This window comes from Ascaphus truei, chromosome 21, assembly GCF_040206685.1.
Source record: "Ascaphus truei isolate aAscTru1 chromosome 21, aAscTru1.hap1, whole genome shotgun sequence".
NCBI lineage: Eukaryota > Metazoa > Chordata > Amphibia > Anura > Ascaphidae > Ascaphus > Ascaphus truei.
Window position 1 is genome coordinate 19103534 of NC_134503.1, and position 25228 is coordinate 19128761.

Below are 25228 nucleotides of genomic sequence, written 5' to 3' on the forward strand. Positions count from 1 at the left end.
GGGGAAAAATACCTCCAAGGATTTTTTATAATTTTTTTTGAGAATCTTTTTGCCATGATACACTTTATCTCGGACTATGCTGAAGCGGGTTGATTCTCCTCATATGATCGGTGAAGGATTTTTGTGTACTTTCTTTGACCCATTTCACCCCTTGATTGATGCTTCTATTTTTTGCTGTATATCATACAGGCTTTTTTGTCTGTATCTTTGCAGTTCAGTCATCCAGGGATTATTAGATTATAGGATAATTCTATATAGCATTAGCGTTTATTAGGGGTGTCTTGTTCAGTTTATTGAGTCTACTTATTTGCTAAGGGATGGTGGAGGAGTCTATTTCTCTTTCTCCTCCCCTTGTGTTCATATATTTAGTGGCTCATCTTTTTCACTGCGGTTAGAATAGGTTTTGGCATTTTTTGTTCTCTTTATTTGTATTTTGTGCCATGGAGGGTCACATAGCGGTTCGTTTTCTTTATGTTTTTTAAATTGTTAGTATTATTTATTTTGTGTGTGTTGTACTATTAAAATCCATTCGTTCTTTGATCCAGACTCTTTATGCTAACAGTGATTATGGGGTTTCTGTTTGTCTTTGTGTATTTACATATTCATATTTTCCCAGCACCATCAGTCATCCTAGATTATTTTGGTATATAAATTTTGGATTTACTTAGACTGAGTTGTGATATAGTTTATTTATTGGTTTTGTTGAGCGACACCATTTTGTGTGTGTTAGATATATATATATATACATATATATATATATATATATATATATATATATATATATATATATATATATATATATATACAGTATATATAGCACACACCATGTTTTGCTCAGTCTGGTGATATTTGCTGCACATTTGCTAAATTGTTAAATCGTAGACACATTTTGCCACATTATTATCTTTTTGAGGTTTGGCAAGGAAGCGAAATTCAGAAACATAAATGCCAAAAAATTGCAACAGCATTGAGGGCAGTGTCACACAGCTGTAATTAAGACATCCCTTAGTGATTGTAGTAAAGTGGGAGGTGAATAACAGGTAATTGTAGGTGTGTTGTGCCATGCTGATCACTATATAGGGCGAGAGAGTACCATCACTATAGAACGAGTTTGTATACTTCCTACAGTAGTGCCTAACTGAGAGCTTCTACAACACAGCAGCTTAACCCAACAACGAACAAGACAAGACAAGACAATCCTAAAGAGGCAGAAGTGATAACGGTAAGAACGTTTTCTCTGATATCAACCTTCAAGGTCTGAAATGAGTGAAAGATGGGGGTTTTGTGCCAAAAAAGTGCAATTTTAATGTAAAGTGCTTTTTTTTTTAGCAGCAAGATTACCTTCAAGTCACTTCTAACGCTAATATTCAAAGGATGGAATCCAGTTGAGACTCACAAATAAGAATGGGATTTGATTGGGGTGATTAATGTCTCCATTGGAAAATGTAAGGGGTTGTGAGTATTTGTAACTGTTATTTAAGTTAGATATGCAAAAAACAGCAACTCATAGCTCAAAGAATAGCACACAAAATACTTGAACGTTCAAAAGTATAGCAGTATAGTATGTAGATGTACAGTCTGGGTATAATCAGCAGCGCTGAGGATGCAGGTGTGCCGAATACTGGGAATACGCCCAAAAGGTTAGTAATGGAGATTGAGATAGTCAGAGATGTAAACTGGAATGAGCCCGAAGGAGAACAACTGGGGGGGACATGCACTGCAGAGGAGAAATGAATTACCTCTGGAGACGCGTTCCATTTAGAAGTTCCTCCTCCGTCTCTCCGAAGTCACGGACTAGAGTGTGGCTGCTCCGTGTAGAGCGCCGTCTCCCTGTAACCTGGCAATGTGAGTCCCGTGTAACCGAGCCCGCAATGCTGCTGCGCGTCACGCCAATCGAATGGCAGGATTCAAATATGCAACGAGCCCAGAAAAAAGCATTTAACAACTCACCGGGTAAGTACAAAAATAAAAAAAAGTTTATTAAACTACATAATAAAGCTCTCTTGGTGTGAAACGCGTGGGAGGAGAAACCTCCGTTTTTGTCATCAGAATGTTTTTTGTTTTTTATTATGTAGTTTAATAAACTTTTTTTTATTTTTGTAAGTACTTTTTTTCTGGGCTCGCTTTTCCACCAGCCATGGCCAGCAACGCAGGTAATTATTACTAGGGCTTTAAAGCAGCGTCCTTCCCCAAGGATTATTTCTTTTTTACCTTATATAAACCAGGGGGTCCACAGAGCTGAATCCGAGGACACCACAATTGCCTATATATATATATATATATACACACACACATATATATTTCTTTTACTTTTGCCAGTACTTGCAAGGAAAAATAAAGATGGCTGCAGTGTCGCCCAATCAGCAGCTGCAGTGTCATCTCGCAATTATAGCACTGCCAGAGTAAGGCTGCCCCGTGGCCATTTTGTTCATAAGGGGATTTCAAATTTAAATTTCAGGGGGTCCCCGTAGCTTTGAATGCTGCTGTTCCAGGGGATCCCTTTGTTTCAAGCCTCCCCCCCCCAAAAAAAATACACTGGCGACACAGTTTATTACACTGCGGCCAGATCCGCAAGCCGGGAGATTTCCCGGCTTGCTAGTGGCCGCCCCTCGGCGTGCCGCGCGTCATAGACGCGCGGTCACGCGTCTTCGGGAGCGTGCGCGCCCTGCACGCGCGTCCAGGGGCTCCCCGAGGGAGCCCTGGTGTCCCGCGATCGCAGGACAGCGGCAGGGGGTTCCGGGGGACCCGGCGGACCCGGCAGCGGTAGGGAGAGCGCCCCGATCGGAGGGCGCTCTTCCGCTGCTTCGGCGCGCGCCCGTCACTCTCGGGCGCGCGCCAGGCTACTGCTGCGGCACAGAACGGGCAAATGCTCGAATAAACTGTGCCGCAGCAGTAGAGCAGCACAGATTGCTGCTGCAAAGCAACAATACCCAATATGTGTTAAATTTATTATGGAATTTGAGGTATATGTACTTTTTTGTGCTGATTATGACTAAAAAATCTTGCAAATGTTGCCACGGGATCCCCAATAGAAAGCCCTGACATTATCTACCGATGTCGCAGCCTTTTTTGGCCGCGTCCTGTGGGGCTGACCCAGTCTACCATTTTGTTTTTTTTCGTAAAATATTCTTAACCAAAATACCTCAAAACCGGGGATTCGACGGAGGTCAGAGGGTTAGAATCAGCCCGGCGATTCAGTTAATTTATAAATTAAGGAAAGGTAAAGACAATTTAATTTTTTATATTCCCTTAAAGGATTTTTTGTGTTCATCTACATACTGTACAGCTACAGCGGCCGTTATTCGAACACTTCACGCGTTGTATACCTCGGAATACCCATGTCATGGCGCCTGATTTCTTCCAACCTTCCCGTCTTAAGACGCGTGTTGACTCGGGTTTCTATCGGGTTCAGAAAATTGCATTTTAGCGCAGTCTGCAATACCGTCGAGAAACTCAAGTGGGCGATCGCGAGTTGTCTTAAAAATCTAATAGTAATTCAACCTGTCTTTTATTGCCGTACAGTTCTGCAAGTGTGTGTGTGTGTGTGTGATTGTAATTAGATATTGATTTAGGAGATTTTTGAGTGTGCAGGACATAGTCTCTCTGTATGATAATATATATTGATTGGTTCCTTATTATAGTTAGGGGATAAGTTGTGCAAGTCTTTCAATTTTCTTTTTCTGTGACTGCACTTTACTAAAAAAACTTTACAAAGACACAAACAGCGCCGCCTGCTGTTTTATGTCAGCAACTGCTCTTGCCAAAATGTGCTGATGTTAACAGTTAGGTCTCTTGGTGTATAACTGTCCTGTTCTACCAGGAGACAATAGATAATTAAATGTAATCATTGAGGGTTTGTGGTGATTAGGATAGGCACGTGAATGTTTTTCTGTCTGGTTGTTTCACCATCACTGGACGGAAAAACACATACAACTAATCTTTGATTTTCCAAAGGTGTTAATATGAACAAGTTTGAGCAGACGTTTCTGGCTTCCCATAATACTTATCGGGCGAAGCATAAGGCGCCTCCTCTCCAACTCAATCGAGATATCTGCAACTCAGCACAAAAGTGGGCTGATTATCTGCTGTCCATCCACACCATGAAACACAGCGGAGGTCAATACGGCGAGAACCTGTACTGGATGAACAACCCCAGCGCCAAAGAACTGGCAGGTATATGATTCCTACTATCAAACCTCCTATACTATCTATACTGTAAGTCAGTAGAGAGCTACTTGTATGCTCACTGGTCTACAAGGGCAGCCATCCACACCCCTAGAGGGCAGTTAGACAGGGAAAATATGTAGCAAGCACACCTTGGTCATGTGACCGTGCACACCATAGTCACATCGGGGTCAGATAACCCGGGGATTTTTTGGGTGAAGTGAAATTTTTTCCATGATTTTTTTTTCACACAAAAATGCGAATTTTAACAAGTTCGCAAACTTTCACAAACATATCATACATTGCTACTTGCAAAGAAGAAAGAAAGCGACTGTAAGGTCACCCAATATTGGTCGCTAAAGTGAGGCCATAATGTGGCCAGTGGCCATAATGTTTCACCCGTAACAAGACTTCTTTTAAAGGAATTACACACATTAAATGTATCAGGAGCCAGGGGGATCACCGTATCTTGCAGGGCCCGGATCAGCTCTGGTTTCAAATATGGTAAAAAAAAATGGTTATATTATGTAGGAAAAAAACTGCCAAGTACAGATTTCTTTTTTAAAGCAATTGTGCCTTTAAAAAACTGGTTCCCCCCTGGATACAGTAGGAAGCAGAGGGTCTGTGGAGCTGAACCACGTTAATATCAGCTCCGGGGACCTCCTGCCCCCGAGTTACTTACATCACAAAGTGCCTCAGGTCCCTCCTGCATGTTTAAAGGTCCCGCGTCACATGGGCCAATAGGAAGCCGCAGGGGATGACGTAGCGACTTCCTAATGACCAGCCATGCGTGGGACCTTTAAACCGCCATATTGGGTGCCCAGTCAGACTTGCTACCGGCAGCACCTTCCGGGGTAAGTATCTCGGGAAGAAGGAGGTTTCCTTGGAGCTGAAATCAACATGGTCCAGCTCCGGGGACCCCCAGCTCCGGAGACCCCCAGCTCCGGAGACCCCCAGCTCCGGAGACCCCCAGCTTCAAACATGGTAAGAAAAGAAAAAGCCCCAAGAGGAAACACTTCTTTAAGCCGTAATATGATGCAGAACAGTTCTAAATACTTCTTTTTCTTTCCGTTTATTAAGGTAATTTGGCGGTGGATGCCTGGTACAATGAAATTAAGGATTATAACTTCAGCAAACCTGGATTTTCAGGCACCACAGGTAAAGCGTCATCACAAGGAATCCTTAGGGAGCCAAATTAACTAAACAGTGCTAAGCGTTCATATATCTTAAATTGGAAAGATATTAGGCTGGAAATATACTAAGTGCAGTGGCATGTTTAATGGGTTAAATTACATCTTTAAACATTTCCATTGCAAACAAAAGCCTTTGAAGGTCTTTTTTTTAACAATCTGCGTCTAATGTCTTTTGCTGATAAGACTGTCAGTAACCAAAGCCCCAGACACATATTTTACTTTTCTCTGTCATTGTTTGCAAGGCGATAATAACGCCATCATTAGTCTTAAAGAAAAACGGAAGTAGCTGATAATGATAACGCCCCTCGTGACCGGGACATTTAAACTTGAGGCAATACCAGCACCCCATACTGGGGCCTGTACCTCAGGAAGCAGGAGGTCCGCAGACCTGAAAGTAATGTGGTCCAGGTCCAGAGACCCCCTGCTTCAATCCAATGTTATTAAAATTAAAATATATACCGTGCGATTGCCTGTCTGAGCAGTGCAGGGAGACGCAGCGTCTCTCTGTGCAGCTCTTCCAGACTGATAGAGGAAATCGCATGTTACGGGCATTTCGGTTGTAAAGCAGCTACCAACTCGTGCGGTATGTCATTTTTTTAAACAAACCGTATATAACCTGCGATTTGCCTTAATAAATACTGTTTTTACACTAATTTTATTCTGTGATGTAGTAACATGCCAACACAGTCAATTTTGCAATGATAAAATCAAAGCTACTAGAATAGGCCCAATAGAGGGCTATGTATTAAAAATAGTTTTTTGATAACAGTGCATTGTCCCCAATAAACTATTTCTCACCTTATATAATTAGCAGCACATGTTGCTAGGTCATTATTCACGTTCTTACATTTGGCGCAGGTTTTGTTATTGTTTGTATGACGTGCATCACACCCATACATATGAATGCATTACGAGTGTGCGCCTACTTGCATTTCTCTTTTACGGAAAGAAGAAGTTGATGTACGATGTTGATGTATTTATGGTGCATATAACTGACACATGCTTTGTTGCAATTTGCTTATACAGCTCAACCCCGTTACAACGCGAATCCGCTTATAACGCGATGCAAGCGTGGCTCCCATATTTCATATTAATGAATACTTTACAACACGGTTATTGGTATCTTAAATACTTTATTGTACAACGCATACAATTGTACATGATTTCTAACGCGATCCGCTTATAGCGCGATGTGATTCTTTGGACCACAAGGGGGTTGAGCTGTATTTATCGTTTACACATGTATGGCCAAAATAGGCTTTAAACATCAAAATACTTTTTATAAATTGATACACCAAGAAGCGTGAATTTGTTAAGTTTCTCTATGTCACTTTCCTGACAAATTTGCTTTTAGCAGTTACATTTTTTCAGGTGAAAAATAGAAAATATGAGAATAAATTTTAGCGATAAATATAAGGAAGGTTCTCTGATAAATAAGGACCCCCTGTCTTCTCTCGTGCATCTCACAGGTCACTTCACGCAGGTCGTCTGGAAGGACTCCACGCAGCTTGGAGTAGGGCTGGCCACCGATGGCAAAGGAGTTTTCTATGTGGTCGGACAGTACAACCCACACGGGAATATCACCAACGCCGGCTACTTTGAGAGGAATGTCCTGCCCTCATAACTAGCGTCAGATCCATAATAACCCCACTGGTTAGCTCTCGAACCACACATTCCTAAACACAGAATTGTATTTGCTGTACACTCTGGAAGGTTTTTAATCACTTTTTTACCCACCATAACTTTTGTAATGTCTTTTAATAAACACAAAGGCAAATAAAAGTTATCTTCCTCTCCTCAATCACTACTACTCCAATTCTGTGGCAACATGTTCCCCAATCCTAACCCTACCCACATACCAATCCTTTCACATTCCACACCCTGTCCCAAAGTCTCCTTCTCACCACTTGCTGCTAATCACGCCAACTGCATCCCCATTACACCAACCGCATCCCCATTACACCAACCGCATCCCCATTACACCAACCGCATCCCCATTACACCAACTGCATCCCCATTACACCAACTGCATCCCCATTACACCAACCGCATCCCCATTACACCAACCGCATCCCCATTACACCAACCGCATCCCCATTACACCAACCGCATCCCCATTACACCAACCGCATCCCCATTACACCAACCGCATCCCCATTACGCCAACCGCATCCCCATTACACCAACTGCATCCCCATTACACCAACCGCATCCCCATTACACCAACCGCATCCCCATTACACCAACCGCATCCCCATCACACCAACCGCATCCCCATTACACCAACCGCATCCCCATTACACCAACCGCATCCCCATTACACCAACCGCATCCCCATTACACCAACCGCATCCCCATTACACCAACCGCATCCCCATCACACCAACTGCATCCCCATCACACCAACCGCATCCCCATTACACCAACCGCATCCCCATTACACCAACCGCATCCCCATTACACCAACCGCATCCCCATTACACCAACCGCATCCCCATTACACCAACCGCATCCCCATTACACCAACCGCATCCCCATTACGCCAACCGCATCCCCATTACACCAACCGCATCCCCATTACACCAACCGCATCCCCATTACACCAACCGCATCCCCATTACACCAACCGCATCCCCATTACACCAACCGCATCCCCATTACACCAACCGCATCCCCATTACACCAACCGCATCCCCATCACACCAACCGCATCCCCATTACACCAACTGCATCCCCATTACACCAACTGCATCCCCATTACACCAACCGCATCCCCATTACACCAACCGCATCCCCATTACACCAACCGCATCCCCATTACACCAACCGCATCCCCATCACACCAACCGCATCCCCATTACACCAACCGCATCCCCATTACACCAACCGCATCCCCATTACACCAACCGCATCCCCATTACACCAACCGCATCCCCATTACACCAACCGCATCCCCATCACACCAACTGCATCCCCATCACACCAACCGCATCCCCATTACACCAACCGCATCCCCATTACACCAACCGCATCCCCATTACACCAACCGCATCCCCATTACACCAACCGCATCCCCATTACACCAACCGCATCCCCATTACACCAACCGCATCCCCATTACGCCAACCGCATCCCCATTACACCAACCGCATCCCCATTACACCAACCGCATCCCCATTACACCAACCGCATCCCCATTACACCAACCGCATCCCCATCACACCAACCGCATCCCCATTACACCAACCGCATCCCCATTACACCAACCGCATCCCCATTACACCAACCGCATCCCCATTACACCAACCGCATCCCCATTACACCAACCGCATCCCCATTACACCAACCGCATCCCCATTACACCAACCGCATCCCCATCACACCAACCGCATCCCCATTACACCAACTGCATCCCCATTACACCAACCGCATCCCCATTACACCAACCGCATCCCCATTACACCAACCGCATCCCCATTACACCAACTGCATCCCCATTACACCAACTGCATCCCCATTACACCAACCGCATCCCCATTACACCAACCGCATCCCCATTACACCAACCGCATCCCCATTACACCAACCGCATCCCCATCACACCAACCGCATCCCCATTACACCAACTGCATCCCCATTACACCAACCGCATCCCCATTACACCAACCGCATCCCCATTACACCAACTGCATCCCCATTACACCAACCGCATCCCCATTACACCAACCGCATCCCCATTACACCAACCGCATCCCCATCACACCTCTCCCTTTCCTTTTCCTGTGCCCTATGGAACGCACAATCTGTGTTCAACATACTCACAGTAATACATGACCGGTTCATTTCCAACTCTCTCTACCTTCCAGCCATTACAGACACCTTGCTCACCCCCTTGCTATGGGGTTTCCCTCAGCCACACACCCAGACCAGGGAATTGACAGGGCAGAGGAATTGCCATATTACATTCCACTGCACATTTCATGCCATACCCCCATTACCCACCTCTGTTTCACATCCTTCAAAGTCCATGGTGTCCCTCTCTTTCCTCCCCTGGACCTGCATCTCAATTTCTTGACAACTGTTGCTGGTTGGCTCCCTCACTTCCTCTATTCTGACACACCTACTGTCATACTGGGAGACTTTAATATACCTCTCTTGACATGGTTTTCTCCCACTCCTGCTCTCTCTAACTCCTCTAACATGCCCTTTACTTTCTCTGATCCTCCCCTCCTAACCTTTAACTTCACTCTACCCTATGTACCCTCCACAAACCTACTTCTACAAGCACATACATGCCCTACACCCCCTCCAATTTTCAACATCTCTACAACCTATTCTCCAACCTGAGCCACAAGCTATCCTACAATGAACAGCCAACATAGCTTATTTTTTCAACATTGTTCTTCATTCCTCTATATTGTAATCTCTCACGAGTAAGGCCCTCATGACCTCTTTGTCTGTGCATGTTTGTCCTCACGTGTATGTGGCTGTTTATTTAATATACATAACTCTGTACCCCATTGTACCATGCTGCAGAATGTTTTGGCGCTTTACAAATAAATGATAATAATAATAATATAAAGTTGAAGACCTCAGATTTTTCATCATCTAGTAGTTGTGTTCCTATCCGAGTATCTGTCTTCAATACTGTACCTTATGTATCTTACTTGTCTTACCTTTTATGCCTTGTCTGTGTGAAACTGTTGTACCTTATATCTCTTTGCTTATAAGACTTTGCCCAGTGTCCCAGAGCATGCCTTGACGCAGACTTATTGTCTCTCACAGTGCCCAATAGTTATTAAGCAATTTCATTCCAATAGTAAAGGAGAAGGGGAAAGTAGGGTCAGGCTTGGGAGGAAGTACTGTATGAGGAGTTCATGTATTTGAGTCAGCGGAGGGTCATCCGGGATGATATGACGGAGAGACAATCAAAGACTTTGGTCTGGACACCAGTTGTGGGGTTAGGGGTTGAAAAGTAAATTTTTGTGTCATCAGCATAGAGGTAATATTTGAACTCAAGAGATGAGATCAGGTTGCCCTAAAAGAACATGTATAGAGAAAAGAGAAGACCTCTGGCAAACGGCCACAGAGATCGACAAAGGAAGAGGCTATGTGGCGAACAAGACACTTGAAACAATAGGAGAAGTAAAAGAAAATACAGGCTAAAGCTTTGTTACATACAGTATACCAAGAGTGTGGAGACTGTGAAGAAGAAGAGAATGGTTCACAGTATCAAAAGTTGCAGAGAGGCCGACTAATATAAGCAGGATATAATGACCTTGGTCTTTGGTAGCATTAAGGTCATTAGTGAGCAGGGCGGAATTCCCATTATAGAGGGTCTCGGAGAAAATAGACGTTAAGGAAATGGAGCAAGCGAGAGAATACATGTCGTTGAAGGAATTTAGAGTCAAAGACTGGAGGGAGACAGGGTGATAGTTAAAGATAGGTAGGGTGAAACATGCTATTTTTGTTTATAGCACACAGGGATCTGCAGCTAGGTGAGGAGCTGCAGAATGAACTCTGCTCAAACACTGGGAGGGAAAGGTTACCAAACAGTGGATTGGGGGGTGGTGCTCACAGGGAATGGAATAATGGGTAAGTGAAAAGAAAGAGAGAATCCCTTTTGTATGGCACTAGAGAGGTTGCACCCTAATTAAAACTTGTATTTTATTGTAAATTGATTAAAATAAACTGTTTGGAGAAAACCACATACACAAAACAAACAAACAAAAAATATTAAAAGACGGAGAGGTGTGGAAGGGTGTTTAATAGAGGTATTTATAATATATACCTCCTAATTAAACCTTAATGAACCCTATGATCTTGATGGTCTCTTATCAAATAACCCTTTGAAATAGTGGGGTATAAGCAGTTAGATGCAGACTTGTCTGCTGTGTGCAAAATAAGGCTGCTCTTAGTAATGGCTGAAGTGAAACAGTCATAGGCACCTTAGGCATAACAGAGCTGCATTTAACTGTCTAATTGGTTAGTACATACCGAATATAGATAAATGAGAGACTAACCCTAGCGTCTGAGTGCTCTTGCTGCCCACGAACGCAGTCTACGAAGCACCCAGACAAAGTGGAGCCCACACCTCACTGATGAGCCGACGTCACGTGATGGTGACGTCAGACGTACCCTACGTACGTTTCACCATAACTGGCTTCATCGGGGATTTAAGTCATCCTGTATCCCAACACTTTAGTCATTGCAGCATGGGAGATTCAAAAAATATGTCTGTTCAGGGTATTGAACATGTACCTAGTCCCATCCGAGGTGGCAATAGATTAAGTATTCTAAACAGAAGAGAACTTTATTGGATATTTACCCTACAAACACGCATCCCATATGGCCTAAACTCAGATTGGGATATTGGGTCTCTTCTGTTGGATACTTGAATCTACAGTATGTCATATTAACTATATAAGTTTTCTTTACGTATGACAGAAGATGCAGAGAGTTATATTTAGTTATATTGTTAGGAATAGGCAGATTTATATGATATATGTCTTTGAGAGATATATTAACAAGTTATATTATATAAATATACGGTCTCTTTTCACTATTCTCTCTGGGTAAGCGGAGCTAAACTATGTTATATTATACTATGTGTAATTATATCTCATCTTATTATATATGTTTGCTCCAGCAAAAAAACCTTACAATACTGTACAACTAGAAATGAGGATCTTAGTATTCTGATATCATAGGTTATCATTAATTGTTTTTAATCCATTTTCTATTGTGTTTTTAAAATGTTTATGCATTACCTCATTGAGAGTGCTTTTTACCATTTGTTTTCAATAAAGTTTTTTTTGTTTTGATACATGTGCACCACGGGACGCATAGTGTCATGTTGCTTAGTTACACCATGCGGTTTGACCTGGTTGGTCACGTGTCTGACAACGGAGTGACGTCATGCGTTTTTACATCACGGAGTAGAAAGCACTGATTGGGGGTGTGTTTGATATACACACGAACAGTGTCTCCCCTGCTCCCGTGCGCATGACGCTGCTCCTGGATTACTGACTATAAGGCGTGGCTACGTGAACAGACAGGTGTGCGTCACGGGTCATGGGTCGTGCACCCGCACCATGTGACGTTCCCGGAAGTTCCTGCAACTGGCCCATGCGTTCTAGTGGTAAGTATAAATTGCACTCGGCAGTTTATTGTTGTATTCACCTTGATAAAGGACTGTAGAGGTCCGAAACGCGTAGGTGTGTTTTGTTACGTAGGTGTGTTTTGTTACCTTGTTCTGACCCATTAAAATAGCTTTTTATTTTGGGAACGTACTCCTGTGGGTTTTATTGCTGCATTTATAGCTGGATACAGTGCTTCGTTTTTTCCTCCTTCATTTCTGCACCAAGATCTTCTACTAACGGATGCACATTCAACCCTGGGACACTGGTTACATTGGACTTGCTGCTTATGGTGGATGAAGATTCCCAAGTGAGTTTATTCCATGTTGTCCCCGCTTATTGTGTCTGCCTAAAGGATGTTTCATCTACCGGTCACCTGCAGGTGTCAATAATATTGTCCTCACTACTTGGCTATGTGGGATAGTATTTTTACCGGGCTGCATCCTTGAGACATTGATCATATTCTATACCAAGGGTTGTTTTCCATTACAATCCTTTATTTTTTGCAATACGGACTGTCTTGTCAGCACCACACACATGTCTTTCTTGAAATATTCATGTCCTGCGGTGAAATGGATGAAGAAAAACAGCTATAGATGTAGTAAGACTTACTGTCCCCCTGACCGTGAGAAACTAAGCGTAAATCCCGGCATTTATTTGCAATTTGTGGATGGAGCGACCGCGAATGAGCAGCATCCTCAAAAATTGTGTTTTGTGTCGGCCATAGTATCCTGAAGTAACGATTGGCGATGCTAGTGTGTGTCTTTAATCTAAATGCAATGTAATCCATCACTTTTCCCCATTCATTTCATATGATATATGATATGATTTCACATTCATTTCAATGTAACCCACCACTTCTTCCCATAAAAACTTCAGATGACTAAAAAGTATTTTATAGTATGACATGGTTTTCTTAGAGTACAGTACGTGACAGTTTAGAGATAAATAACAAATACTTTGAAATGATACAAATCTTCTTACAAAAACACAATCTTCTTCAACAGACATCATCTTCCGGCTGTCTATTGTGCAGCTTCACCTGTAAAATAATTGTAATGTTATTATTTATAATCGAGAATAAATAGATGCATGTACTACCGATACACTGCGCATGCGTATACTGTGGAACCTGTATGGAATGCATATGCCTGTCATTGAATTTCTGCACATGTGTGTACTATATAAACCTGTATGGAATTTATATGCATGCCATTGAATTTTTGCGCATACGTGTACTATGTAAACCTGTATGTAATGCATACGCAGTACAGTTATTGCCAATTTAATGGAACGCATATATTACCTCCATTATCGCTGGATGTGTTTCCTACATTAACAAGGTGTTGATGTTCATCAAATGTCAAAGGAAACCTAAAAGTGCTATATACTGCAATAATATAATTGTAATAAAATTATATTAATACATTCATTACAGATAAAACAAACAGTGTGTGATATCTTTATCCTTTATAAATGTGGGGATTGGTAAAAAAAAAGAAAATCTTTCAGTGGTTGGCACCTTTTCTTTAAGAGTATTCCCAACTCTTAGTGAATAGAAGACTGTACAGGGTTAGAAAGGCACAGCACACCACTTCAATAATGCAGATTATTTTAATAACACAGTTAAAACATTGAAGGGAAAAAATTCCACTCACAAGTGTAGAGATGTCACACAGCACACAGACACAGCTTTGTGTATCACACAATGGGATCTCCTTTCTTGGTGCCTCATTCCTCCATGGTAGAGTCTCCTCATACTGGAGTGAAACCACCGAGCAGCACGCTCTAGACTTCAGTTCCGGGATGCGCCAAGATGAACCCCTGATGTTCTGGAGATGGGTGCCGCAGACTACAGCAGGTTGTCAGCATCCATTGGGTACGGGATTCTGTAATCCAAAATTCGTCAAAGTTGGTGCTCATCAGCCTGCCGAATCTGCAAAAAAAAGGATGAAAACAAGAGTTACACAATGGCTACAATAATGCAAAGACTTTTTGAAATATTACAATTGTCTTCAAATGACATCTGCTTGCTGTCTCTTTTACAGGTTCAAATGTAAAATAATTGTGAGATTGTTATTTAGAGAAGAAATAGATGCATTAAATACATTATCTTACAGTTTCACTGGATGTCAGCTTGAAAACTTGCAAAAACGGATGAAAACAAGGACTAAACAATGACTAAAAGTAATTACTGCATTAAAAACTATATTAAAAACAGTATAAGTATTATTCTATAAATGCATGTATCTGTCACGTTTCTATCACTGATTAGTTCAGCCTACAGTCCTCTGAGCCGTAAAAGTGCATTGATTGTGTGTTTCACGGTCTTGAATTGTGCAGCAGTATATTTGTACTGCTTCTTCAGTTCTTCTAAAGTAGCCGGGTATTGTTGGGAATAGCCTTCTTACCCCTGGAGCGGTCAAGGTCGACTTTTTTGTACCACTCAGTATAGCTATTAAAAGTCACTTGGTGCTGAAATATTAGCTGGGCAAATCGACTCAGCTGTCCCTTGCTGGTTGTTACATATCTTTCAATAGTTTCCTCTTATATTTCATAAAGCGGGTTGTCATCTACTGGGTCCCCACGGATGATCTCGGGCCTTTGCTTCCATGGTGCCTCAGGTGTGCTTTGGAAAGCAGGCACAGATAACTGCTCCACGGTGTCATTTTCCTGTAGGTTGGTCCCTGTGTGTATGTTGACAAAGTAATATTGCTGAAATGAATATACTGCTGAAATGACTGAAAGGGGCTGGGGGGTCTGTGGACAGGAAATTGTTAGCAGTGTGTGGAATCCATCTCATCTTTGTGTGTGTTATATGTTAGTATGTGTGAAGATGCATGAGTTAACTTTGCTCCAGAGGGGGGATATGGACTGTGCCTTGTTGCTCAAACACTCAAGTGTTTTGGTCAGCTAAAAGGAACCAGTTTAGGGTAGATTAATTGATCTTTGGAGTCAGTCTGAGATAGATAAGAAGACCTGTAACTTGATTGGTTTAGAATAGGATTATCCCCTTGTGTACAGGGAATGCTGTGATGTGATGTCATTATATTCTGCCTAGTAACCTATGTTAAACAAAGGAATCTAACATGTATGTACTGTAAAGCCTGCACTCTTTTGGCAGAGTGTCTAATGGACAACTTTCATTTATGATCATACTCAGTGCTGTACATGCAGGCAATAAACTTCTCATTATCAAATGAACCCATGTTTGTGAGTTTGCAAACATCGACAATGTACATACATATATCTTTGTTTATATAGCACCATCCAGGTACTGTATATAGCGCTTCATACCAGTAATACATGTGACATAATATTATACACATAGTGGGAATAAGCACCCCAGGCATGAAAGTAACCATGGAAAAGGGAGTCCCTGTCCCGAAGAGCTTACAATCTAAGTGGTAAGTAGGGAGAACTCACAGATACATTAGGAGTGTGTTCTGTTAAGTGTGACTGCAAGAGGTTAAGGTCAGTGCCAATGAGATGTATAGAATCCGCCAGCGGAGCTACCCATATGCTTCGATAAAGAGATGTGTTTTAAGAAAAATCCTAAAAATGGAGAGAGAGGGAGCTAATCGGATATTGAAGGGAAGGACATTCTGGGGATGTGGGGCAGTGAGTGAGAAAGGTTTAAGACAGGAGAGGGCTTTAGATACAACAGGGGTAGACAGAAGACATACTTGAGCAGAATGCAAGAGTCGGGTAGGTTTATAGCAAGAACTTAGGGCTGCAATGTAAGGAGGGACAGAAGAATGTATAGCCTTAAAAGAGAGAAGGAGAACTTTGTAAGTAATACGGAATTTAATAGGAAGCCAGGAAAGGGATTTCAGCAGGAGTGATGCTGAGACATATTTAGGAGAGAGTAAAGTTATTCTAGCAGCAGCGTTTAGGATAGATTGTAGGGGAGACAGGTGAGAGGCAGGAATGCCGGACAGTAGAAGATTACAATAGTCGAGGCTTGCATGCTTGCATGGTGATACAGTAGCTGCGGGTTTTGCCTATTTGTTTACTGTGTGAGCACTGCTGTGGTTTTTCTGTAGAGCCAGAGGAGCTTACAGTTCTATCTCATGTTTACTCTGCTTCCACACCACTTGATCCCAGGTGTCTCGTGGGGATTCTATGCTAACAAGAGTATAGGGTTACTGTATATCTACATCGTCTGTGTTGCTTTCCTTTTGTACATAGAGATTTGTAGTGTTGGTTACTTACCACTAACAGTGTCATCTGTGTATAAGCAGAGAGACTCTCAGAATTTGCTAACTACGCAAAAATCACGCACGGCTCACAATAGATTCTGAGTATATGGTTGCTGTCAGCCACTTTGGCGACGTCATTAGAAGCACATGTCAGCAAGTATTTAATTTACTTGTCTGCATCTACATATTAGTGCTTCCACAGAATTTTTGCCCGTTATGCCAACTAATCCAGTTACTGTTACTGGACACATACTTTCTTTACAAGGATACAGCATAACTTATCACTGTTAGGCATTTTTAAGTACTCACATTGTCATAATCTGGTTCCGATTTATTGTAGTGTATATCCAATAAATGTTTTTTTAAGTTATTCACTACACATTGCATTTAGGACCAAATTATTGTTGCTGACTGCACCAATCGCTATTGAGTAAGGTGACCCTCTCCACAACCACTGAGTGCAATATATAGGGACTTATCAGGGTGACAGTGCCTTTTCTCCATTCAGTGTTTTGTGTGTGTGTGTGTGTCCCAAATGGAAATATTACTGTATGTTCATTTGCATGTGTTAGACAGGTCTGCAACCCCGCCTTTCACCATTATCACCCAGCACACAACACTTCCACTGCAGCAAGGGATTCTAGGAAATGACATGCAAATGAGCACACAGTGCCAGTCTTGGGGGAGCAAGTGGCAGCCTGCCTGTTTAAAACAGAAAATGGTAGCAGTGGTAGCATTGACGATATATATATATATATATATATATATATATATATATATATATATATAAATATATATGTATTTAAATATATATATATATATTATATATATATATATATTATTATTTTATTTTTTTTAAAATATATATATATATTTATATATATATATGTGAATAGGGTTTAAACTCTATCAGTTTACATGTTTTAGTATCTCCCAGAAGTCTGTATGGCTCCTTTTTACTGTACTACCTGAAAGCACCTGGCATTGCTCGGAAATTCTAAGGAACCAACTGCATCCCCCCTGATCCTCTCACCCCTTCTCTTCCCCCCCTAATCTTTCGCTCTCCCATCACTTTCCTTTAATACCTTATGATGTCCCCAATTCTTTCCCCCTATCTCCCCTTCTTCAGCATGATTACCTTCTCCGCAAGTAACAACTCTCTTTCAGTCTTTCTTTCATTGTCTGCATTCTGGGTAAACCTTATAGCTATCTGACTCTTTATCTGCCACCAGGCTATGTGCATTATGATGTCACCAGTATGATGTCACGTGCCAGATACATAGCCTACCTGGTACAACACATGGAACCTAACCTTCCTAGCAGCACCCCCTTTGGAGTGTTTAGAGAGGATCCAAACCACGACAATTCGTCTTATTTTGATACATAATGTAATACTTCAAAGTTTGGATGTTCTAGGTCTTATTAGTAGTTTGGGCGTGCATACAGTAATGAGACACACACATACAAATATTCGGAAATATATATAAGAGAATCTGTTTTGTCTAAAATAACAATTCCCCCTCCCTTGTCCACTGGTAACAGCATTTTTCATTACTCAATATCATTTTCTACCAGTTTCGGGAAAGTCTCTGAAAAGGTGCCTGTGCTTTTGCTTGGATGGAAGTTTGATTTATTTGGAAGGAAGGTGTGTTTATACTTCTCAGCATTATCTGATATTATTGGATTTTAACAGTTATCTAATTTCTAAGTTTCAAAAAGTAATGTTTAAGTGTTAATTGTCATAAATTTTTTGTATATCTCTATAAGAACATGAGAAAAAGGAAAGAAAATCCTGTAGTTGTTTTGCACTAATAAGCAATAAATAAAAAGTAGTATGGATAATGTAGAAATGCTTAAAACCTCAACTTTAATGTCACTAACTTAAAATAAGTGGGTATGGCACAAATACACATACTGTGCAACATCCATAAGGTAGGGTTGCAACCATATCTAATGTGGATAGACATAGCAGTTTTAATTAAATAGTTATATAATTACATGGTAGATGAGGTTGAAAAAAGACATACCTGTGTGTCCATCAAGTTCAACCTATGTTAAATTTAGATGACAGATACTTATCCTATATTTGTATTTACCGTAATTTGGTATTAATCATAATTGATGAGATCCCATTAATAGGCATATCCTTGATAAATGTTGCAGAGGCTGATTGTATTTTCAGAAACACCTGGTTATAAAATAAACAATAATGAATTCCTTATGACCCTGCTGAAGTATTTGATAGGTAGCGCTAACACCCTCTTAAGCCCTAAGATAATGCACAGCCCTAGAAGTTTGCATGTTCATCACTATCTGAGATTCGGTCACACCTTACCCTACTTTGTAACCTTCACCCACGTTTCGTAAATATTAAAATAACAACATACACTATCTTAGGCTAACTCCCTATTAGTGTCTCTGAGACTCCAGGCACTCCTGTTTAAAAGCAACATATTTAAAAAGATCCTCTATTCGAATGACTCTTTTACTCATTTATCAACATTCTTTAATTATTTTTCTCACGTGAAGCATGAATTTGATTCTAGAACCAAAATTAAACAGGTTTCCTAGCACTGCTGTACTGTAGATAATGCATGGGCATCCAATTCCTATAAGTATCATTTAAATCAGGGGAGCGAAAAAACTTTTGCTGCTGCGCCCACCTGTCTTGCCTGCCCCGGTGCTCGTGCTCCCCCACCCTCCTACCTTGCATCTGCGTCAAATGACGCTGCGGGGTCATGTGAAATCACATCACATGACCTGCGGCATCATTTGACGCGTGTGACATCACATTACCCTGCAGCGTCATTTGGAGCTGCATTGCCATGCCGACACATTACAGCGTCTGAATCACGGTAGGTTTGTAGTGTTGCAGAGGCCTCACGCGATCCCCCGGCATTTAATTTAAATGCCTTGGGGAAGAGCACGGGGCCCCTACAACAGCCTGCGCCCCCCCAGAAAAAACTCCCACCCCCCCAGTTTGCGCATCCCTGATTTAAACAATGAGAACATGGAACAGGGCGTATATCCTCTCAGTGGTTTTGTGTGGGAATAAACGCAGAAAAAATACAAATAAGGCAATAAAGTTAAAGAACAGTATCTCCAGAACTAATATATATTTGATACACTTACAAGTGGCGTGCTGATTTCAGCTTTATGAGAATGACCCTTCTCCGTGGGTCTGTGTGGATGCAAAATCTTCCAGGTCCACCTCAAAAATAAGAGCGGAAATTGCATAGTGCAATTCAACTTTACAAACAAAATAGGGGATAATACAGTTAAAAACTCACAAACAAATGAGGGTATCAGGCATGTGCAGATGCAGCTACTTGTATCTATCAGCTGATGCAGCATATGTACTGGTGAACAGCGTGCCAAGAGTTGACCGTCCACGGCACAGTGCTTGGCATGGGGGAATGGCCCATGGCCATGATCCCATTAATGTGGATCCTCTCCAGCTGCAGCAACTCTCAAGAAATCCGTCTGGTCTGCGTCAAACACAAAAACAGGACTGTACTGGAGCACAACTATTTTCTATTTGATAAGCAATTCTTTCTCCAGACATGTAGCATCACCATGGACACCAGGTTCTGGCAAGTTATACGAAACCTGCTTATGGTAGTGTGGGAGGATCAGTTTGTGTTTAACAACAATCCATTTGGTGAGAACCTGGACCTATGGTGGCGCTACATAGACAATATTATTTTTGTATGGACGGGTTACTTATTGGTTGTATGGAGTTATGCTTAACAACTTCTTGGTGAATTTGAATACTAATGATTTCAACTTAGCGTTTACCTTTTTAGATGTAATTCTATTTGTAGAAGAAGGGAAGGTAAATCAAAAAACTTTTTTTTTCTTTTTTAAGTAAAAAGCATTAATGATGTACTTAAATCTACACAATTTTCTACAGTATTCCCAGCGGACTATTTAGGTGTTTAAGTTATTTTTTACCAGGCCTTTAAAGAACTGAAAACAAGTGTCTAAATTGGCTTAAAGAAAAACCTAAAGGCGTGTGAACATGGAATTAAAAAGACTGACCGATTACTTTCTAACAAGAAATTATATCGTATACAATACCGCTTCATTTGAACTGTAGAAGCACATATGTGGTTTATTTATTAGAATGTCCGTGCGACCTGCAATACATTATGTAGGCCACACAACAAGACCACTTACAACTAGAATTCTGGAGCACGTTAGAGATATTGGAATAGGTCTAGAACCCCCTAGTGTGTTGCTACATTTAAATAATGCATGATTCCAATCCTAAAAGTCTACAATATAGATGGATTGATTCTGTTGCCAGAAATTGGGGAGGAGGCAAGAGGATCAGAGATTTGTCCCAAAAAGATTTTTTTTGTATCTTTAAATTGAAAGCTTTTAGTCCCTATGAGTTAAATGTAGATATTGATCTCAACCCTTTTCTAATTTAAATATTTGCCTTTGAGTTCTGTTTTTCTTTTTCTTTCTCTTCCTTGATCTTAGATTGGTATTGACGATAAGGGTTATACTTTTCTTAGATTTCTATTAGATCTCCTGGGATTCAATTATAAAAGGTTCATTTTGGATTAATGTTAATGTAATATAGGGTATCATAGTTTATCATTTGAAAAATGTCCTGTCACCAAAGTACAGTATTTGATTAAAACTCAAGTTTATGGGGAAGTTTTCCCCGAAGTTACTGTAGATGCATTTAAAAAATTGTTCCGATCAGTCTGTATTTTTGTATGCATTGGTTTTTAAACTTCATCTTTGCTTGTGTAAATTGCTATATATTTATTTGGGATTTCATCTTTTGAAGGTTTTAATGAATTTTCAAATTCCATGTGGGGAGTTCTCTTAGAGTTAAGGTATTATCATTTATTTTTTAATTAATTTAATAAACAATGTTGTAGATGTAGTTTATAAGGTTTTGTACTACAATTTTTATTATAATCATGATGTTATGTGGGGTAATCAATTCTACTATTAATCAATTATAATGAATTCCTTTAAATTATCAAGGAAATCCTTTCTGATGTTTAACAATTTGAGGCTTTTTATTTTATACTCTTTTGTGTTTTCTTCATTTGCAAAAGTTTAGCTCGATATAATATATTGATAAGCCTTGCAGCCCCCGCATTTATATGTGCCAAGAGTTTGCACTGAGAGACAGTTATTCCATACAGTCGTGTTTCCATTCTTGAAGTGACTATGTACCCTAGAGTGAAAATGGAGTCAACCCACTTATAACATGGATTTTAATAAGCAGTGATACTGGTTCAGCGTGATGTATACACTGGTGCAGATTTTTGACTCCAGGTTGCAGGTATTCTACATACCTAGCAAAAGTATTAGTAATTTACATTGTTTCTATATTTTCAATGGATACATATCTGAGTCATGAACTTGTTTGGTCTCTAATTGACACTTTATAACCAGTTTCTTATGCTTAATTTATGGTATTGTCTTGAGAAGAGATTTAAAGTGAAGATAATGTGTTCTTTCCCCCCCCCAACAGAACACTATGTAATGTTGCCTAATTATGTTGGATAAGAAGTCTGATCATATTACCTTCAGTTTATAAATACATATTGTATTAGTATTAGTATAGTGTTATGCACTTTATTTTAGTTTTACATTTATATTGTTTTGTTTATAATACAGTACATAGTTATTTTTTTACATTATTCTTAATTTTTTATATTCACAGGATGTTAGATTAATTAACGATTTTGTGCACAGCTTGTTTGCAGGAATGCTACCTTTTTATTTTCTATGTGATTGTGTGTAAACAAATACACAGTACTTAACCATTTGTTGTTTATTCGCTGCAACTGGTGCTGCTGGTATGCTAATTTCAGATGTATAAAAACTGCATTTCATTAACAGTGTGGTACAGCATCTTGACACAGGTCCATGTTAGGATTGAAATGTCGCTCTGTCCACCATTAAACACTATTTTTAACATTTGCAAAGCCCTGTGGAGTGCCGTTTTTTCCCCTTTGGATCAGTTTGCCGTGATTACCCGTGCGGGGTGTAACCGTGCACCCGAAGCATTTCAACAGAAGAAGTGAGTGCTCCCACTATCAAAGTTCCTCCAAAAGGATGTCCCAGTGTTTCTTATAGATAGAAGTTAAAGGTGATTTAGATAGAGGAGCCGTGTGTATTAACCCTGGTTGCATATCTAAGTCACGTGTCAACTTGTGTGCTGTTCGTGACAGGTGGTATATGGGACGGATTTAAGGGAGATGTTACTCATCTGAGAGACCTTTGCAAAGCTGAAGGTTGGGGCATCTTGTGAGCTGTGTATTAATCCTTGTCTTTTAGGGGAGATATTGTCCATTTGAGGGACCTTTGCGGAGGTGAAAGGAGGTGGAACTGCTTGTAAGTGAAGTATTAACCCTTGTCCCGTATGTAGGTCACGTGCTCACAGGGGTGCCGTACGTGACACCGACCATAATGTTCCCACCCCTATCCACCACAAAGACATGTTAATAATTACTCTATTATGTCATCTATATTTTTTATTTATTTATAAAATGTTTTACCAGGAACTAATACATTGAGAGTTACCTCTCGTTTTCAAGTATGTCCTGGGCACAGAGTTATAATGACAAATAATACATGGTTACAAATACATAGTTACAAAGAGTGAGCAGGGTTATACATTATATACAAGACGTTGCATGTAGTTAAAGATAATATATATTATAGGCGTATGTAACAGTTACAGACCAGATTAAAATGTGAGACAGCTTTAGTTTTGAAAGAACTTAGACTGGTCGCGGCTGTGAGAGTCTCCGGTAGACTGTTCCAGTTGTGAGGTGCACAGTAAGAGGAGGAGCGGCCGGATAATTTGTTGAGCCTTGGAACCATGAACAGTCTTTTGGAGTCAGATCTCAGATGACAAGTGCTGCACGTGCGCCTAGACTCAAGTGATGACCAATCTAGTTCTTTGAGCATTTCGCAGTCATGTGTGTTGTATTTGCATTGGAGGACAAAGCGACATATTGAATTGTAGAGGGTATCAAGTTTGCCAAGGTGAGTTTGGGGTGTCGTGCCATATACTATGTCCCCATAGTCTATAATTGGCATCAGGATCTGCTGTGTGATGCGCTTTCTAACCAACAGACTTGAGGATTTGTTGTGTATATAGTATATCTAGTTTGGCATAGGTTTTGGATATCAGGGTATCAATGTGAAACCCAAATGTTAAATGGAATCAAACCATAAGCCCAAATATTTGAAACTAGTAACAGGGGCTAGGATAGTATTAGAGATGGTTCTAATCTGTAACTCCTTCATTGGAAGCTTTAGAAATGTAGCCTTGGTCTCAAATGCCATTCTTACTGTCTTGTCAGAGTTTAAAAACAGTTTGTTTTAGGAAATCCAATTTTCAAATCTCAAAGTCAGATTGAAGTATGTGTCCAAGGTCAGAAAGATTAGGGCTGTGGACATACAAGATTGTGTCATCTGCATACATATGTATTGATGCTTCCTTACAAGCGGTAGGAAGATCATTAATAAACACTGAGAAGAGTAGGGGCCCAGAACAGAGCCTTGTGGGACACCAGAGGTGATATCCAAGGGGTTGGAGTTAGAGCCTGAGATGGACACATGTTGGGATCTACCTGATAGGTAGGAATTAAACCAGTTTAAAGCATGCTTCTCTATACCAGAGCTTTGGAGTTTGTTAAGCAAGATAACATGATCAACAGTATCAAAAGCCTTTGCAAAATCCAGGAATATTTCACCAGTGAGTTGTCTCCGTTCCATTCCACACTGGATTTCATTGCAATCTTTTAGGAGGGTAGTTACCGTGATGTGTTTGGGGTGAAAGCCAGATTGGAATTGGTTAGGGAAATTTGTCTTGGTATAGTAATCGTTTAATTGGGAGTGATCACATTTTCCCATGACTTTGGATAGTATTGGGAGAAGAGAGATTGGCCTGTAGTTTGAGAAAGTGTTTTTATCCCAACTTTTGAATATTGGGACAATGCTGGGAGTTTTCCTGGTCTTAGTGATATGGCTTGAAGACAAAATAGAATTAATTAGGGAAGCAAGCGGTTTGGCAATGTCTGTAACCGCACCTTTGTTTTAATAACTAATGTACATCACCCTGGATCAGGGCGCTATATAAATGTTGTTTACATAAATAAATGTGTCTTTTAATTCATTCCACCCATCAATTATGCTCAAAATAGATTATTCGGCAAACCTAGTGAACTTTGTAGATACCATTGTAACACTGAAGATTGGCAAAATACACACATCTCTATACAAGAAACCCACTCTATAACAGCTTCCATCCCACTTATTCAAAACGAGCCATCATACACAGCAAGGGTATAAGATATCAGTGCATATGCTCTGACTTTAAAGACAGAAACAGATACCTCACACCTCTGACTGAATCATTCAGAGAGAAGGGACACAAGCAAAAGACTATTGCCACAACAATCACCACAACACTTAACGCTCCTCAAGAAAACCTGCTCCAATACAAGAAGAAAAAACAACCACACGTGTACCACAAGTGACTACA

The 25228-nt window shown here is 40.8% G+C and overlaps 3 protein-coding genes across 5 annotated transcripts in view; all 3 read left to right on the forward strand.

Annotated features, from left to right (window-relative positions):
- Positions 1–1083: 1083 nt before the first annotated feature.
- LOC142472279 (Golgi-associated plant pathogenesis-related protein 1-like) lies at positions 1084–7158 on the forward strand. Of its 3 annotated transcripts, none has more exons than XM_075579246.1 (5): positions 1093–1222; positions 1788–1953; positions 3955–4173; positions 5245–5322; positions 6827–7158. In XM_075579246.1, exons 2-5 carry the CDS (start codon positions 1872–1874, stop codon positions 6979–6981), a joined length of 534 nt encoding a protein of 177 aa, XP_075435361.1. In that variant the 5' UTR covers positions 1093–1222; positions 1788–1871; the 3' UTR covers positions 6982–7158. The 3 variants fall into 3 exon arrangements, with proteins under 3 accessions (XP_075435362.1, XP_075435361.1, XP_075435363.1); XM_075579248.1 differs by lacking the exon at positions 1788–1953 and adding an exon at positions 1330–1445 and having other exon boundaries at positions 1105–1222; XM_075579247.1 differs by lacking the exon at positions 1788–1953 and having other exon boundaries at positions 1084–1222.
- The window catches only part of LOC142472282 (Golgi-associated plant pathogenesis-related protein 1-like), a 64686-nt gene continuing 40550 nt past the window's right edge, over positions 1093–25228 (forward strand). Inside the window, exon 1 of the mRNA XM_075579254.1 lies at positions 1093–1178. The gene's annotated coding sequence lies outside the window, so the exon portion shown is untranslated. The remainder of the gene's footprint in view (positions 1179–25228) is intronic.
- Positions 7184–9939, forward strand: LOC142472278 (uncharacterized). The gene is made up of 2 exons (XM_075579245.1): positions 7184–9543; positions 9599–9939. Exon 1 carries the CDS (start codon positions 7186–7188, stop codon positions 9430–9432), a length of 2247 nt encoding a protein of 748 aa, XP_075435360.1. The 5' UTR covers positions 7184–7185; the 3' UTR covers positions 9433–9543; positions 9599–9939.